The 18,025-nt window shown below is 38.4% G+C and overlaps 1 protein-coding gene across 2 annotated transcripts in view; it reads left to right on the forward strand.

The window, feature by feature from the left end:
• The window catches only part of LRIG2 (leucine rich repeats and immunoglobulin like domains 2), a 48,228-nt gene that overhangs the window by 18,179 nt on the left and 12,024 nt on the right, over positions 1 to 18,025 (forward strand). For both annotated transcript variants that reach the window (XM_019730395.2, XM_019730394.2), the window contains exons 2-13: positions 3,272 to 3,337; positions 5,268 to 5,342; positions 5,502 to 5,636; positions 6,220 to 6,363; positions 6,472 to 6,615; positions 7,124 to 7,267; positions 7,473 to 7,616; positions 9,822 to 9,902; positions 10,656 to 10,727; positions 10,866 to 10,934; positions 14,998 to 15,161; positions 16,846 to 17,166. In XM_019730395.2, coding sequence (XP_019585954.2) covers positions 3,272 to 3,337; positions 5,268 to 5,342; positions 5,502 to 5,636; positions 6,220 to 6,363; positions 6,472 to 6,615; positions 7,124 to 7,267; positions 7,473 to 7,616; positions 9,822 to 9,902; positions 10,656 to 10,727; positions 10,866 to 10,934; positions 14,998 to 15,161; positions 16,846 to 17,166 — 1,559 coding nt within the window. The remainder of the gene's footprint in view (positions 1 to 3,271; positions 3,338 to 5,267; positions 5,343 to 5,501; positions 5,637 to 6,219; positions 6,364 to 6,471; positions 6,616 to 7,123; positions 7,268 to 7,472; positions 7,617 to 9,821; positions 9,903 to 10,655; positions 10,728 to 10,865; positions 10,935 to 14,997; positions 15,162 to 16,845; positions 17,167 to 18,025) is intronic.

The raw sequence follows: 18,025 nt of genomic DNA on the forward strand, positions 1-18,025 counted from the left end.
ACTGGACAAAGTGTCATTAGCTTATGCAAACTAAATGGAATTAATGATTGGCCACTGGGAAGAATAGTGAGAGACTTTTAATTTTAAAAATTATCTGAATTCCTAATTAAGAGTTTTACATCTGATATTTAAAGTTTTCAAATACCAGTTGTCTTCAAACCTTTTTGGGGTATTTTTTTAAAAAGAAACAGGAAAGGCGTGCCTTGGAGAGCAAACGTGTGTCTGTACACTCTCAGATACACGTCATTAAATTCCAGAGTGAAATTTAGGTATAAAAGAAAGTTAATTCACACGTTTCCAGTGAAGGAGAATAGTTGAGTTGATGTTGAATTTATGTTTACAGTTTTGGAGTGACTCCCCCTCCAACTATTATAAATGTTTTCAAAGAAGTCGAAGAAAAAGGTCACTCAAGTTGACAGTGTTTGTAACCCTGGCACTTAGCGCAGTGCCTGGCACATGGCTCAGTAACCGTTTATTGCACGATTACCCGATGATTAGATCAATCCGTGTCATTCTAGTAAGACACCTGATAGTTTGATAAACAGCTACACTAATTGATACTATTACAGTTGTTTTCTAGGATAGTACTACTTCTGGAGTGTGTCAGTTCACTGTTCGTTTTTTTAAAGTCCATTCAATGTGAATTTATCGTAGAAAGGTCCAGAGAGCCTCATTCTATGGCGTTCTGGCCTAGGAGGAATATATCCTTAAGGCACGTTACCCTGTGGAGAGGCTCCAAAGTGTATTAGGTATCCACTGGGTTCCATTGAAACGCCTTACAGATTCTTCAAAGACACAGAAAATCACTCTTTCTCCCAATAGAGACGCTGGACAGTTTTCACTGATACTGAATCCAAAGTGGTTTATACCACGTCGAGTTGACCAAGTTGGTACTAAGTGGAGTTTAATTTGATTGCTTCCAATTTCTTTACTATGAGTAATGGTTTTCTTTAAAATTGATTATCTGGTCACATTGACATCCATGAGAGAACTCTAGTGGATGAGTAGTAGGGAGATACACACTGCCAGGGAGATTAGGATTTGGAAGGCATAGAAGCATTGTTGTTAAAATGAAAGCTCTTAGTCTGTAAAAGGAAAATAAGTTAAGTTTCAACAAGCATGAGATACAGAATTAAATCATAGTATGCTAGTCTGCTTACCCGGATAATATTAGCTCTCTCTTTGCCAGACCAGCCACCTTGGAGCAGAATATGGAATATCTAACTTAAATTAGAACAGATGAATTTCTCCTTCAGTTGAAACACCACAATAAATAAACATCTTTTATGTGAAAGTCTGTGTTTGTTGTTCAGTAGCAAGTGTGAATTGGATAAGGTATCACTAAGATTTTTATGTGGAGCAAATTGATCATGTTTTTTATCTCTTACATTTTCCAACACACCTCTCCATTCACGAGTGCCCTTGAACTGATGATGCCTGGTGCCAGATATCTTTTATCCCCCCCCTTTCTTCCACCTCACCCCCACCCCTCCGGTTCAAGCCATTGTTTCTCAGTCTAGTTGTGTAGGACACATCTCCCTGGCCCATGCTGCTATTATGAGCCTTGTGCCCCACCGGCTGAGGCAGTCAGTGCTAGTTGTTGGTCGGCCGCTCACGCTGGCCTCCGGCTGCTCATGGCAGCACACAGTAGCCTGTGGCAGCACTCAGCAGCCCACAGCAGCTCACGCCGACCTCCGGCTGCACAGAGCAGCCCAGCTCCAGGGAGAGCGTTGTTCACAATCTTAGCTGTAGAGGGCGCAGCTCACTGGTCCATTTGGGAATCGAACCAGCGACCTCGGTGCTAGGAGCGTGGTGCTCCAACCACCTGAGCCACCGGGTCGTCCCCTATGATATAAAAAAAAGGTTAGCAACATCGTTGTAACAAATTCACAAACTTAATTGTCAGAGTTTGTATATATTATTCTATAATTTAAAGTATATATTACTTTAAAAAGTACAATATTCCTTTAAAAAGATATATTCTTGGGGCGGCCGGGTGGCTCAGTTAGTTGGAGCACGAGCTCTCAACAACAAGGTTGCCAGTTCCATTCCCGCATGGGATGGTGGGCTGCGCCCCCATCAACAGATTGTAAATGGCCACTGGACTTGGAGCTGAGCTGCGCCCTCCACAACTAGACTGAAGGACAATGACTTGGAGCTGATGGGCCCTGGAGAAGCACACTGTTCCCCAACATTCCCCAGTAAAATTAAAATAAAATAAAAAACAAGGAAATTGTAGGAATACAGGTTGGGAAGGAAGAAATAAACTGTCTTAAAAAAAAAGGGGGCTGGCCTGGTGGCTCAGGCGGTTGGAGCTCTGTGCTCCTAATGCCGGTCGAAGGCTGCCGGTTCGATTCCCACATGGGCTCTCAACCACAAGGTTGCCTGTTTGATTCCTCGACTCCCGCAAGGGATGGTGGGTTCCGCCCCCAGCAACTAAGATTGAACACGGCACCTTGAGCTGAGCTGCCGCTGAGCTCCCAGATGGCTGTTGGTTGGAGCGCATCCTCTCAACCACAAGGTTGCTGGTTCGACTCCCGCAAGGGATGGTGGGCAGCTCCCCCTACAACTAGCAACGGCCACTGGACCTGGAGCTGAGCTGCGCCCTCCACAACTAAGATTGAAGGGACAACAACTTGACTTGGAAAAAAGTCCTGGAAGTATATACACTGTTCCCCAATAAAGTTCTGTTCCCCTTCCCCAATAAAATCTTTGGGAAAAAAAAAGATATGTTCTTTCAAAAGCATCTAAAGTATAGTACATCATAATAAAGTATAATCACTAAAAGGAATGAACAAACTTTATAATATTGCTGTGGAATGATCTGCAAGATGTAAAACGGGCAAAATAATGTGTAAATTATTCTACCACTTGTGTAAAAATTTGTTGTACATGCATAAAATATCTGACAGGCTGCACAAAAAATGGTATGTTTTCATTTATTGTTGTTGGGAGGGAAATTGGATGGCTGGACATAAGGGCGGGAGACTTTTTGCTGTATATCCTTTTATATTTTTTGATTATTGGACCATGTGAATGTGTTTCCTAGTTAGAAAAAACAAAACAAAACGAAAACCTCATAAAAATGAAAAAATAAAATAGCTGCTTGGAAATCTAGATAAATTTTTATTCATCTTTTATGAACATTCCTTTTGTCTGTACTGCTCAACTTCACATTTGATAGCGCTTTTAGATTTCTTAGTTTAGGTTTTTTCCCCCCTTAGGTCTGCTTATAACACTAAACTAAGAATGATCTTTTTTCCTCCCTTAGGGATTTGAGTCATAATCGGTTGTCTCACTGGAACGTCAGCTTGGAATCTCAGACGTTACAAGAAGTGTAAGTTATTTTGCTTATTTAAATTTACATGAAATTCCTTGAGGTGATCTGATGAATTATGAATTTGAGTATGTTCAATCCAGAAGTGCTATCAAAAAATTGAAAAAAATTTAAACTAAAAGACATTGTTTAAAAACTTAAACTGTCATCTCTGGCTTTATTATCACAAACTCTGTGGGCATTGTACCATTGCGTTGGTGATTTCAAGTTGCAAACTGTGAAGAAATATTCTTCCTTGGGGCCAAAAGTAAGATTTTTTTCCTCTCTTGAGAGTAAATATGTTTTGTTTGTTTTTTGCTAAAGTTTAAGCCAGTCAAACTCTCTGTTGTGTAAACTTTTTTTAATGTCTTAACTCATCTAAGATGGAAGCATCATGTCTGAAGTGATTTATATGAAATACAGTATTTTCAGCATCATTTGTAATGTGGTGGTTAATAAGATTCAATTTTCCACTTCTCTGAAGTTTTTCCTTTAATACTGAGATTTATGTATGCTTTGGAGGAAATTTTCTAAAACATTATTCATATCAATTATTGCATTGTGATGTTCCCAGAGGTCTGGCTATTGATCCTGTTTGTTCTCTACCTTAAACACCCCCAGAACCCTCAGGTTTATTTTTGGTTCTACTTTCTTGCTGACGGGTAACTTCTTCGTGCACTCATTGTCCTTGCATTCTCTCCTTCCCTGTCGCAAACTGACTGCTTCTAATCTGCTATGGAATGAATACACAGTTGACAAGCTTATTAGCTGAAAGAGTAGGCACTGAGGAAGGAGGTGAAAATGCTTTGATGGGAAATCATGAGCTTTTCTATTACATGGACTTTGTAAGTTTGGTTGGTTTCTTAGAGGACTTTTACTTTTTCATTTTTCTTTCTGTATTCTAGATTGTTGAGGTTGTTCAGTGATTGAAAACCAGGTTAATGAAGTGTGATTATATTAGATTTGCTACTAAAACATTTGAGACGATCTGTTTACAGAGCTGCTGGGATCAGATGGTGACATGTCTTCTATAAAATCAATCTTACGTTCCATCTTTGGGAAGGCAAATTAATTTCATCTGTGCTGTTGAGCAACCCTTCCTCACTTTGAGTAACTTTTTAAAAACATATTTATATTTTTACACTTTATTTTTAATTTTTATTTAATTATTTTTTTAAATTTACTTTTTTTGGGAAGGGGAAAGGGAACAGGAGTTTTTATTGGGGAACAATCTGTACTTCCAGGAGTTTTCCAAGTCAAATTGTTGTCCTTTCAATCTTAGTTGTGGAGGGCGCAGCTCAGCTCCAGGTCCAGTTGCCATTGTTAGTTGCAGGGGGTGCAGCCCACCATCCCTTGCGGGAGTTAAGGAGTCGAACCAGCAACCTTGTGGCGGAGAGCCTGCGCTCCAACCAACTGTGCCATCTGGCCACCCAGGAGCTGAGCGGCAGCTCATTGAATTGACATCATTCTAGTTGTGGAGGGCGCAGCTCACTGGCCCATGTGGGAATCGAACTAGCAGCCCCGTTGCCCAGAGCTCGCGCTCTAACCCGCTGAGCCACCTGACCACCCCTATACTTTATTTAATGTATAATTTTATCTGTTATATATAAAAGAGATATGGATGCTTAATTCTTTTATTTAAGGAGTCATACTAGCTGTCATAAATGTAACTATTCAAAGAACCTTGCTGGGATTAAAAATACTTAATGTGCAAAATATTTTCTAACCTTTTACATATTGAAATCAGTTGTATATCTAACACCATGAAAAAACATTTCTTGTTAAAACCTCTAATTTCGCCGTATGATACATTTTGTCTAATTCGTCCTGAGTCGTAGGCTTTTTTCAGATGTGGCACCTGTCCTAAAGTATGTATTAGCCAGTAAACCAGAACTCAAGAGGTAACATCTCTCACAAAACTGAAATCTGTTTTTTTTTTTTTCCTGCCTAGGAAAATGAATTACAATGAGCTAACAGAAATCCCATATTTTGGAGAACCAACCTCTAATATTACTCTACTGTCATTGTAAGTAAATAAGGTTTCAGATCTTTTACTTAAATTATGAGTAGTACAGTTTTTTGGTTTTTGTTTTGGATACCCTTAGTGTTGATCCCAGTTATTTAATATGCGTGTGGCCTGGGGTGGATCACTGGCAATAACTTCAATTTAATCTTTGTTTTGTAGAGTCCATAATATAATCCCAGAAATAAATGCAGAGGCTTTCCAATTTTACCCTGCTCTTGAGAACTTAGATCTCAGCTCAAATATAATATCAGAAATCAAGACATCTTCATTTCCTCGAATGCAGCTTAAATACCTGTAAGTTAATACAGTTTAAATTAGATTTACTTTAAAGTGCATGTTTATTATTCATTGATGCTTATCTTTCCAGAAATGTCTGTTGTTGTTATTTTGATATGCATATGTGAAACAAATGTATGGTCAGTTTTTTTTTTTTTTTTTTTTGGTTTTTTCCCCCCTTAAAGAAAGAGTGCGCTATGCACTATTGTCGGAAAATACTGTTATGTATCCTGCGTAATTTTTGAGATTTAATTCTGGATTGTGTTTCACTGCCAGTTTTGTAAGAGGTAAATAGTTGAGTGATTTTGTTAAACAATGGTTCGCCCTATAGAATGATGATGGTAATTAGTCTATGTGCTGGTGTTTTGCAGTTTACAAGCATATTCACACATACTGTTTCAACCCAAATGAATAGTATTATTCTTATTTTGTAGTTGAAGAAACAAAGCACTTAAATTGTTATATTTGTAAAGTTGCATGCAGTTGCTAAGTGGTAGAACTGGGGCTCAGTCGTAGACTTTGGGCAGCTTTCTGGTGGTAATATTTATTTTCGTTGTTCCACTAAGTTTTTTTGTTGTTGTTGCAATCTTATTCATTTTAGGAACTTGAGTAATAATAGGATAACCATTCTGGAGGCTGGTTGCTTCGATAATTTATCGAGTTCCTTGTTAGTGGTAAAGTTAAACCGAAACAGAATTAGCATGATTCCACCCAAAATCTTCAAACTGCCTCACCTCCAGTTCTTGTGAGTAACCACGTAGATTTTGTTTCTTACAGTGTCTTTTTCTTTTTAATTATTATCAGAACACATCAGCAAATCAGTATTCTGACTGTAAAACTATTTTTGTTAAAGGGAGCTTAAAAGAAACAGGATTAAAGTTGTGGAAGGTCTAACATTCCAAGGGCTTGACTCCTTAAGATCTTTGAAAATGCAGCGGAATGGAATTAGCAAACTTAAGGATGGCGCTTTTTTTGGCCTGGATAACATGGAAGAACTGTAAGTACTGACCTGGAATAGGAGATTGTTAGGAAGGGAGTCTGACTGGGGCTTGTTAGTGCCAAACAACTAGGGTAATTGCTTTAATTATACCAAGGTACATTAGTTCTTTCTCCCTTCCCTGATATGAAATAAGTGTATACAAAGCTCTTTAAGTTTTGTTATCTAACTGGCATTTTTGTCATCATTTTTACAAACATTTCATTTAATAGTCTATATTCCTTTAATGTTTTGGCTGATGAAAATTATCAGAATTTATCCAGAACAGGTATACTATACCTCTTGGTGTCTCGATTTTATAGATCTGATGTTTTAGACAGTCTTACTACTTGCTAGTCCCAAATCTGAAGGAAGATGGGAATATTTATTGACCAGAATTTGTTGGCTTACGTGGGTTGAGTGAAGGTCTGTGTTTCTCTGAGCGAGACTTCATGAAGATTTTTGGAATCTTCTCATCACAGAGCTTGTTATGAAACATATTTTTTCCCCTTCTTTCTCTAATGTGCAGAGAACTGGAGCATAATAACCTTACAGAAGTGAACAAGGGGTGGTTGTATGGCTTGCGAATGCTACAGCAGCTCTATGTGGGCCAGAACGCTGTTGAAAGAATCAGCCCTGATGCCTGGGAGTTCTGCCAACGACTGTCCGAACTGTGAGTGTTGGGTGGCATTCCAGTGGAGGCTGTGAGACTAGCGCAGGTTGGGATGAATCATTCCCAGGGCCAGTAATGCAATCTAACATCCCTCTTTATTAGACGCTTGTTGAAAGCTCTAAATTTATCATGTAAGTAAAATAAGGGTATGAAAGTTGAAGTGAAATACAGTGAATTCCTTACCTTCCATGTTTTCTGTTTTCAGTGATTTGTCCTATAACCAGTTGACCCGCCTGGATGAATCTGCCTTTGTGGGTCTGAGCTTACTGGAGACACTGAATTTAGGGGACAACAGAGTCACTCACATTGCTGATGGTGTCTTTAGGTTTCTTTCCAATCTTCAGACACTGTAAGTAAATCTGTCTTTTTTTTTTTTTTGCTGATTTTTTAAAAGCAGTTAAGCAAATACATTAAAACAGCTGATCAGCCTGAAGATTTATTTATGTTAATATTTTGGGTTCTTTGTCCTGTGCCTTGGTGTAGACAGTCTTACTTGTCTCTGTCCTCATATCTAAATCTCATCTCTAGCCAGTTCAGTTTGTACTGTAATTCTCAGTTAATCAACCAAACAACAAAGCATGTCTTACTGTGCCAGTTACTGTGGGATAAAACACAGTTGCTGGTGTCAGGAATGCACATTTTCTTGTTCCTCTGACCTTGAACTACCAGTAGTCCACCAGAACCACCACTGCTCATTCAGAAGGATGCAGGATGTGTAGCCCTGGCAGGAGACCTGCTCATTGTCACTAATTTGCTGTACAACTTGGAACAGAAAAAACTAACATTTGTTAATGATCTGTGCCAGGTGCTTTCAGAACACTAGGCTATGATTGCTCTTTTCCATAGCAGGAGGCTGAGGTTCAGAGAGATTATAATGATTTGTTTAAAGTCACATAGCTTGTAAATATTTGGGTCAGGGTTAGAACCCAGGCCTGTTTGATATTAAAGCTCGCCTGCTTTGCCATACTGCCCGCTGAACAGCATCACTTAACTTCTCCTGGGTGTCATTTTCTTTGTCTTTTCATCCAGTGAAGATGCACATATTAGATGGTTACTGAAGGCAATTTCAGTTCTAAAATTCTGTGATTCTGTAAGTTGAATGATCATGAATATAATTGAATGAAGAGGTATTTTAATGAAATACAATAATCTCAAGCATAGAGCAGAATTAGAGAAAAAGAGTAATTAGTAGAATTTTTAGATTCTAAGGTTCTTGAATAGGGGACTTTCTGGTCATCAGGTTCAGGGTTGATAAATGGTCTCAGAGAAGATGCAGGCTCCCAACTTTGTGGCCTAACCATCAATGAGAAAGAAAGCATGATGATGGTGTGAAGGTGTGTTTATGTGCTTGAGTGTGTGTCTGATTTTCTTTTTTCTTTTTTTAAAGTTAATGAGGTAGTCTTCCTTCAGTTGGCCTTGAAAAATTCAGTCACCCCCTACCATTTTCTATATTATCAGAGGTGAAACCAGATCAGTTATCAGATACAAATTGCCTTTTCATAGTCGGGATGGCAAACAGTTTCTTTCAGTATACTAGTGATTATCATAACATTAAAGTTTAGTAAAGTAATTGCAGAAGTAACTGATGGTCTAATGCCGCAGAGATAGTTAAGGCAGAATTAGGATCCGATCCGAAAAATCCTGGCTTCAGACCAGCGCTCTTGCCATTGTAGGTGTAGTTCTTCCTCATTCTGGTGATGAGTTTGATTTCTGCTGTGCTGTGGAAGACAGGGAACATCCTGAAGAGCCGAGCCATTGGTTGCTTCAGTCTTTATTCCTTAGTAAAATAAAATGAGCTTTGCTAGCTCTCATTTCAAGGAAATGGATAGCTGAAGGGGAAGAGTGGTCTCCTATCTCCTTACTGTGATTCATACAACTGTACCTATGTCTTATAAAGCAAAAAAGCTTTGTGCTTTATTACGAGACAACTTAAGGAAGCAAAACTGATTAAATATCTTTAACTGGTGTTTCTTCCATCAGAGGACGTGGTGTGGTGCAATTGCATTTCCTCTGAGAATGGAACAGTGGATTTGAAAAGATCCATACTTTTCCTTTTAAAGAAAACAGTGATCACTCTAGCAGACTCTTGCTTCCCAGGGGGCATGTTTAATTGCTGTGGAGCTGTGAAACTATATTCACATCACTCTTTGTCAGCCCTTTTAGGTTAAGGGCCCAGGGGAAGGCTTGGGTCACCCAGAAATCCCATTAGTGTGAAATCAGATTTGTAAGCCATATCCCCAGCATCTGGAAATGTTCCTGCTTTTTGCAGGACCCTGACTATAATTTTTAATATGCTAATACAATTAGAGACTGTTAGCTAGGACGATTCATACTCTTGCAGGTTGCTTAATTTCTTTATCAAAGCCAGCTTAATTCTTAGCTTATGAGAATTACTTTTTACATACTTACCACAGATATTCTTTAAAAAGTTGAGTCTTCATAACTTAGCTGTTTAAATAAGGATAAAAATTAGCATTGCCATGCCAGGTTGGTGCCTGATGGTGTAATGGTCATGTTGACTAACATAACCTGTTTTTCTCTGACATTTTTATAGAAACTTAAGAAACAATGAAATTTCATGGGCCATAGAAGATGCTAGTGAAGCCTTTGCTGGACTCACAAGTCTCACTAAGTTGTATGTATTTATAATATTTATGTATGTCTACAGAGGTATATTTTCAAGACTGAATTGTAAATGTGATTGGATTTATGTCTGTTTGCTATGGCTGGAAAGTCTGAGCCTTCTGACTCCTTTACTAAAGGAAGAGGCTTTGCTGTTTATTAAGTTTTTTCTGTTTTGGGTTTTTTTAAAATTTTGTTTTCTGTTATGGGACACTTTCTATTGGAAGAGCTTTCCTATGGGCACTTAAAGGGAAGTTGTTTATGGAACTAGAATTTCTGTTTAAGTAAAAGAAATGCACTGAGAAACCAGAGTTGAACCAGTAATCTGTTTAATTATGTAAGATCTAAAATCTTACTTGAGAGCACCCTCCCTTGCTAAATTACCCATAATTTAGCAAGGGAGGACGCTCTCAAGTAAGAGTTTAGGTCTTTGCCCATGAGAATTTCTTCTAGGCTTCACAGCGTATTTCTTTGACTTGATGGTCTTTTGCTAAGAAGGGAGAAACGGGGGAAATAATCCAATTTCTCATGAAAACTACCAGTGTAGTCAGTAGTCAGGATGGTTGTTCATGGGGACCTCTTTGAGCTCTAACATCTTAATGGAAGCCTTCATGCTGTGCTGTGCATTGGTTAATCAGAAAGGTTTGCAGCTTTCTTAAACATGCACGTTAAGCTTCTTTTCCTCTTTTATAGGTAAATGTTTGATTTAATGAATTTAATTTCATTTAGTGGAAAGCTTTATTAGGAAGGTCTGTTTGTTTTTCAGAATCTTACAAGGAAATCAGATTAAATCAATTACAAAGAAAGCATTCATGGGGCTTGAATCCCTTGAGCATCTGTAAGTATTCTGCATATATTTTACTCAGTTTATAAATAATCTTTGCTATTAGCAGAGGTTTTCATGACCATTTAAAGTGTTTATAGAACTTAATTGTAGAAATGGTGACTGGTAATGTTTTGTTTCTCTTCATTTCAGAGATTTGAACAACAATGCTATAATGTCTATCCAAGAAAATGCTTTTTCTCAGACTCGCTTGAAAGAACTGTACGTAACTTAAGTCTTTTTTTTTTTTTTTTCTTTCAATCACCAGTTAGATCATTATCCATGCTTGTGTGATGAATGTGACCCAGATGTTTTCAAAAGCACACAATTCAGGCAGGAAGAAAGAAAGTGTTACTATGCAGTTATTTCAGTGGCTGGATATAATTTGAAAATAACCCAGATTGCAAAGCCCCGAGGGTGTGGCCCCAGGCCCTTCTGCGTCGGCCAGCCGTTCTGCTGGTGCTAATGGTCAGTGAGAGCCGAGCGCTGCTCCTCAGGCTTTGTGTGCCCTACTGTTCCGTTCTTCCTCTTTGTTCCCCTCATCCCTTTTGGACTATTGGAAACGTGTGTTTCTAATCCTTACCCCGTGGGGTGGGTTACAATTCAGGTATTATGTAATTTGGGGGGGGAAATGATCTCGCACTTTCAGTATAGTGGTCAGAGAGGATGTCTCTTACCTGTTTGCTCAAACAACTAAAATGCTCAGAAACTTAAGTAGTTATAATAGAAAAATGCATATCACTTCATACCCTTTCCATTCATGATTTAAAAAAAAAAGGCTCTTAATTGATTCAGAGATTTCCCAGGTGGAGGGGTGGCTAGTTGGGTATTTGTATTAATTTTAAATTCTGGTGATGCGAATATTCAGCCAGTGGGAAGAATCAGGAACAATGACAGTTTATCTTGCCTGCTAAAAGCTCCTTAAAGAAAGGTCTGTGGACCAGAACTGCTTCATGACGAGATAGGGATAGAAATTCAGAGTAAGTGTGTAGAACCTTTTAGAACAGTTTGACATTACTGTGATACTTTTGTTGAATTTTATAAAAGTACTGATCCACAACATGTTGGAAATTTTAAAAACTGGTTCTTCACCACAGGTAGTCTGAGATGCACTGGAAATTCTTGCTCGATTCTTTACAACTGTGTGGTGTTGGGCCAGCTGATTAGCCTAGGGCTCAGTTTTCCTCCTTAAAATGGTAATAGCAATTTCCTCAGGGTTAGTGAGGCTGAAAGAGATTAATTTGTTCATTCAAGAAATCTTTGTTGTTGTCTGCTGTGTAAGGTACTGTTCACAGCAGTGCACAAGGCAGAGTCTGTCCTCATAGCGTAGTGCAATACATTCTCGTAAGGAAGATACGCAGTGAACTGGTAGATTATAGTATCTCATCTGATAATAAATGTTCCACAGAGCAATAAAGCTGGGTCAAAGGTATGGAGAGTGACAGGGCTTGCTGTTTTAGATAAAGTAGCGAGGGAGGGCTCTGCGGAAGATAACAGCGTTTGGACCAGGACCTTAGTGAGGTGAAGCGACCAACCACTGAGCACGCGCTGAAGGGCATTCCAGGCACCAGGAAGAGCCCCTGAAAAGGCCCTGAGGTAGGACCTCACTCCTCGTGCCTGCAGGTCGCTGGTGTAGCTGACAGACCAGAGCCAGGGAGGAGTGGGCAGAGAGGAGGTCAGAGGTAAGCAAGAGCCAGGTCATGGGGGGCCTGGGAGGCCAGGAGGAGTTAGGACCTTCCCCACTAAATACCTTAGGGAGCTTTGGAGAGTTTGACTAGATGCTCAGCACATGGTGAAAGTCGAATAACTAATATCAATAACAAAAATAAAAATGTTATGGTAATTATCATTTGTTGTTTTCTGCCAGATTTTTGAAGTGGCTTTTTTCTTCTTTTTTTTGTGTGTCTGTTGAGATATTTTGAGTTATGCCTTGTAGGCTTAGTTTAGCATGTAAAGGCCCAATTTATTGTATATCAGCATGACCTTTTTTTGCCTGTGATAATGTGAGGGCCAGCAAGAAAGTTTTAACTCACGTTATGAGAACACAGTTCAAAGTATAATTTAGAAAGTAGGTGAAAGCAAATATTGTCGTTTCATCTTTCAGGAGTCATTCAGTAATTTGGGAGTTGGCTTTTACAAACTGCTAATGTAGGACCTCTAATGCAACCTTTTTACTGAGAAGTTTTGGTTGCTTTTGGTTACTTTAAGTCATGTTTATAATACTTTTTACATCACCATTTATTAAAATCTCTTTAACTTTTTGGTATCCTTCACAATGCTTTGCATAAATATGGGGAGAAGGTGGGAGAGACGCCTATACATTAAATAATTTACATTAAAATTATATAATCATGGTAGAAAAATGAGAAAATACAGTTAAATCGAGAGGGAGAGAAAGACCCCATATCCCTGCTACTCAAAGACAGCCACTGTTAATATTTGGGTATATATCTGGCCACACGGTACGTGTTGAAAGAATGCAGGTACTCAGTTAGGCACTTGTGCGCAATGTTGGTTAGCGTTTGAAGGCTGGAAAGATGCAAAGAAATAGAAGTGAAGGGAACTAATGTGAATTCAGTGGTATCTGGCTAGGCACTGTGCTAAATAAATACTTTGTTTAAAACATTTTTGAGGGAGGCATTGTCAGTCCCATTTTCCAGGAATAGAAACTGAGATTTTGGAGACATTCAGTCAGTATTTTACCTAAGGTCAGTGGAATTAGGAAATGAGCCCAGGTCTCATAAGCCCAGCTTATACCTAAGGCACTGTAAATCAGACTTTGTTACTCCTCTGTTCTTAACCTCCCGAGGGCTTCCCATCACACACAGGAAAACACCGACTCAAGTTGTTCTTAGCTTCTAAAGCACCTGTGTGGTCTGGACCCCTCTGCCCAGCTCTCTGACCTCGTTCCATCACCATCTCTCAGTTTCTTCTAGCTGTGATACTCTGCTGCAGCTCTGTGATCGGCTCTGTCACTGGTGGCTGCTGTCGCTACGTCTTTGCCTAGCTTTGTTTTTCTTGATAGCACTTACTTTCTGACATTATACTTTGCATTTATTTGTTTATTGCTTGGTTCTAAATACATAAGCTGTGTGAGGGCTGTATCCCCACGGCCTAGAACAACTCCTGACATATAGTAGATTCAAATGTTTCTCTATGAATGAATGAATGAATGAATATGACCTAAGAATTCTTATAATGCAAAAGGTAACTTTTGGCCTCCTTATTTAAAACTAACCCTTGATAAAATATGACTTTTGAGATAGGCTTAGAGACTGTTTGAAACAGATTCTGTCTTTGGAATCAGATCTTTGGTGCTTTATACCAAACCTTAAAACTGGATGAGGAGTCATTAAAAGAAAACACTGATTTTTCAGCTATGTTTTATAGGTCTCTTATGGGCCACAAATAATTTTTCAGTGGTTCTTAGTTTAAGTTGTAGTAGACATTGCCCCAGGACTGAAGTGTTGTCTGTCTTGATGAAATAATTTGACACCTTCTCCACAATGAAGATGTCTTTGCTCCAATATACATAGTAAGCTTTTCTCTATACTTTTCTGGGAAAAATTTTAAACCTCAGAGATTTAAAGGAAGGTATAAGGAACATCTATATACGCTTTACCTAGATTCAACAATTGTTAATTTTTTGCTAAATTTATTTCTCTCCCTTCCTCCTCCCTTCTCTCCTTCCCTTTTTCCCCTCTTTTCCTCTCTCCCTCCCTTCCCCACAACCCTTCTGTCTCTGTCTGTGTCTCTCCCTCTCTGTGTACACATACACACCATTGTTTTGCTTAACTATTTAGAAGTAAGTTGCAGACATCATGACAATTCACCCTAAATATCTCAGCCTGTATTTCCCAAGAACAAGGATATTTTCCTACATAACCACAGCACCAGTGTCACACCCGATGAAATTCACATCAATAAAGTAATATCTAACATACATTTCATGCTGAGATTTCCCCAATGTCAAAAAGTGTCCTTCATAGATCTTTTTTTTCTAGTCAAAGATCATGCATTTTATTTGGTTGTAATGCCTTTTTAGTTTAATGTAAAATGGGTCCCTTTCCCTGGTCCTCCCCTCTCCCACCTTTTTGGTGTTTTTCATGACACTGACAATATTTGAGGAATTGAGGTTGACAGTCTGAGTTTTGGTTTTTTCATGGTTAAATTCAGAGTCAACATTTGTTTGGCAAGAAAAATGCATGGATAAATAGTAAGCTTTTAATGCTTGAAGAAACTTCGAATGAAAAGGAAAGGGTTACTTGTCCTCTTTTTTCTGCAGCGTCCTGAACACTAACAGTTTGCTCTGTGACTGCCATTTGAAGTGGTTGCTTCAGTGGCTGGTTGATAATAACTTCCAACACTCTGTGAATGTCAGCTGTGCACATCCTGAATGGCTGGCAGGGCAAAGCATCCTGAATGTGGATCTGAAAGATTTTGTCTGTGGTTTGTATTTTTGTTTTAAAATTTTGTATATTACACACTTACTATCCTAACAACAGAATTTAAAAAAATTAAATCAGAATGCTTTCCCGTTAGTATTTCTATTTCCATTTCTCTGTGTTTTTCGCTAACATTTTTATGTTTGTTGTAATCGTAGGTTAACTTTTATATTCTTTGACTTAATGTATCATAAGCAGTTGTTTTCCTCTGTGTGTTCTTAAATGACCATTTTTAATGTCAGTGTGATAACATCTTTATGAATGTGGGCCTTTCCTTTTTAGGGAGATTGTTAACCTTAGAATAAATATTTAGTAGTAAGATTCCTGAATCAAAAAGTATGATTTTTTTGTTTACATGAATTCATTTAAAAGTATAAATCTTTTTTGTTTGTTTTTTAGTAGATCTTGAAAAGTGCTACAAGGTGTTTTCTAGAAAATAACGCTAGTTTATGCTGTGACCAGCAGTATATGAATTAACCCAGTTCACTTGGTTTCTAGTTTTGATGCAGTTTTTTAGGACTAAAGTGGCGGGGTTTTGGAGTTTGTTGAAGGGAAGGGGGACAGTCATAGACAAGTTTCCTTGATTGTAGCACTTACACTTTCACGTGTACTTCTGTATTGTTCTTTCTCAACTTGGAAATTTTCGCTTTACACTTACATTTCCTTAAAAGTGGAATAACTGATTCTGAGCTTTATAAATACAGATCTTTTAGATAATTATGTTTGTGTTGCATATCACTAGTATCTCTGATCAATTACATAGCAGTATATTGCCAGATCTATTTACACAATCTACTCAAAGATGCTTCAGGCCCACAAAGTAGTTATATTGTTTTTACAAATTTTAATGAAGACAACAAAGAATCTAATAATTAAATTGTACTTTGTTACAACGAATTTTCTCCTGGCTTTCTTAGTTTTAAATGTAAACGCTGTATATTTTGACCTCTTTTTTCATGTTTCACTTTTATGACACAGTGAAATATTACCCAGTGAAGGTAATGATTAAGAATTCATATACCTGCCTCTCTGAATCAGTTCAATAACATATTATTATTTATGAATCTATAGTTTCTTAGCCAGTCTCAAGCCAATATTTAGTTGGACATTTGACATATTTGGAAATTTTCACTATTAGGTGAAAGTTATGCATGCACAAAGTACTTTCAAATAATGTTTTAGTAGGTCTTCCCTGTAAAATATAATAAGTTCATAATCCCTATTTTCTATTTTGGCGCAGAAAGGATAATGGGTATAATATACATGTTTATATAGGTAACGTACATGTTTATATATGTAACAGGCTAAGGGTATTAGAACTTGTCTTGAAATTCTAGGATAGGTTTCTCTTTTTTCCCAGTAACGGGTAATGCTTAAGAAGGACAGTCTAAGCATAAATGACAGTAAGGGGTAGTGGCAAGGGTGCTAAAACCCTGAAGTCTGAAGTCCAGCCCAGGCTCTGCTGCAGAGTTGCTTGTCTCTGAGCAAGTCGTTTGACCTTTCCAGGCCTCCTTTTTCTCATCTCTAAATGAGGGAATTGGACTCGAGCTCTATAGTTTCTTTCAAATATAATACGCTTTTTTGTAAACACAGCACACCATTTTACATCATTTATTTTAAGATTGAGTCTGTAGAAGCAAAAATATAAATAACTGACTTGGCTCCTGCCCCATTTTTTCCCCCCTTAGATGATTTTCTCAAGCCACAGATAAGAATCCATCCTGAAAGCACAGTTGCGCTAAGAGGCGTGAATGTGACCCTGGCGTGCACTGCGGTGAGCAGCAGTGACTCCCCCATGTCTGCTGTGTGGCGCAAAGACAGCGAGATCTTGTACGACGCCGACATTGAGAACCTGGTTCGTTATCAGCAGCACGCCGGAGAAGCTCTGGAATACACTAGTGTCTTACATCTTCTCAGTGTGAATTTCACGGATGAGGGAAAATACCAGTGCATCGTTACTAATCACTTTGGTTCTAATTATTCTCATAAAGCCAAACTGACTGTGAATGGTAAGGAATTATGTTCCCTAATAGTTTTTGTAGTTAGAAGGATTTTTATGTTCAATTTTGAACCACCTGACCCAAGAAAATTAGCCTAAACCTGACAGTTGAGGGGAGGATCTTGTTGTTTTTGTCTTTAGGGTTGTAATAATGTGTAGACTGGATTGTCAGTTTGTCCTTTTACTGTCCCTACTTGGTCATTAGTTGAGGTGTCAAGGCAAATTCCATGGCTCCAGGAGACCGGCTACTACTACTTTCACTGTTATTGATGCTTTTGAAAAAATTTTTTTTGAAATTCTCCATTTTCTTTCCAGAACCATAATTCTGTCCTGAAACGTATGAAATTTATTCCTGACACTGTTCACAGGGCCTTCCAGTAACTGGGAGTGGTTAGGACCTTTCTGCGTCCAGTGATCATCATCATTGCCTAAATGCAGTCACAGAATCAGTTTTTAAACTAATGCTCTTCTTCGGTGTGGCTATAAAAACACCTTCCAAACGGCTTGAATTATTTATTGCTTATTAGATTGAATAACTACAATGCCTTAGGCTTTGTGCAGCCAAAAAATATACTTGTGTCTTGATTCTGTGTTTTATGCGATTTTTGAAGGCATAATTATTTTTATCATGAAATGCCTTAGCAGCTTTGTAGATGTTAGTTTGGTAAGCACCAAGGGAGTCATAGTAAATATCAGGTTAAAAAATATGGAGTTCAGAACGGTTTGTGGCCGTCTGCTTTCCCTGTGTCCATCAGGGAGATCAGGTAGGTGTGTCATGCATTCTAGAAGAGTGAGTTCTCACGGTACTCCAATACCCTGAGGTTCTGGGAGAAGAGATCGCCTCTGATGTTGTGTTTACTATCAATCCA

The sequence above is a fragment of the Rhinolophus sinicus genome, linkage group LG14 (assembly GCF_036562045.2).
Source record: "Rhinolophus sinicus isolate RSC01 linkage group LG14, ASM3656204v1, whole genome shotgun sequence".
In the NCBI taxonomy this organism is placed as follows: Eukaryota; Metazoa; Chordata; class Mammalia; order Chiroptera; family Rhinolophidae; genus Rhinolophus; species Rhinolophus sinicus.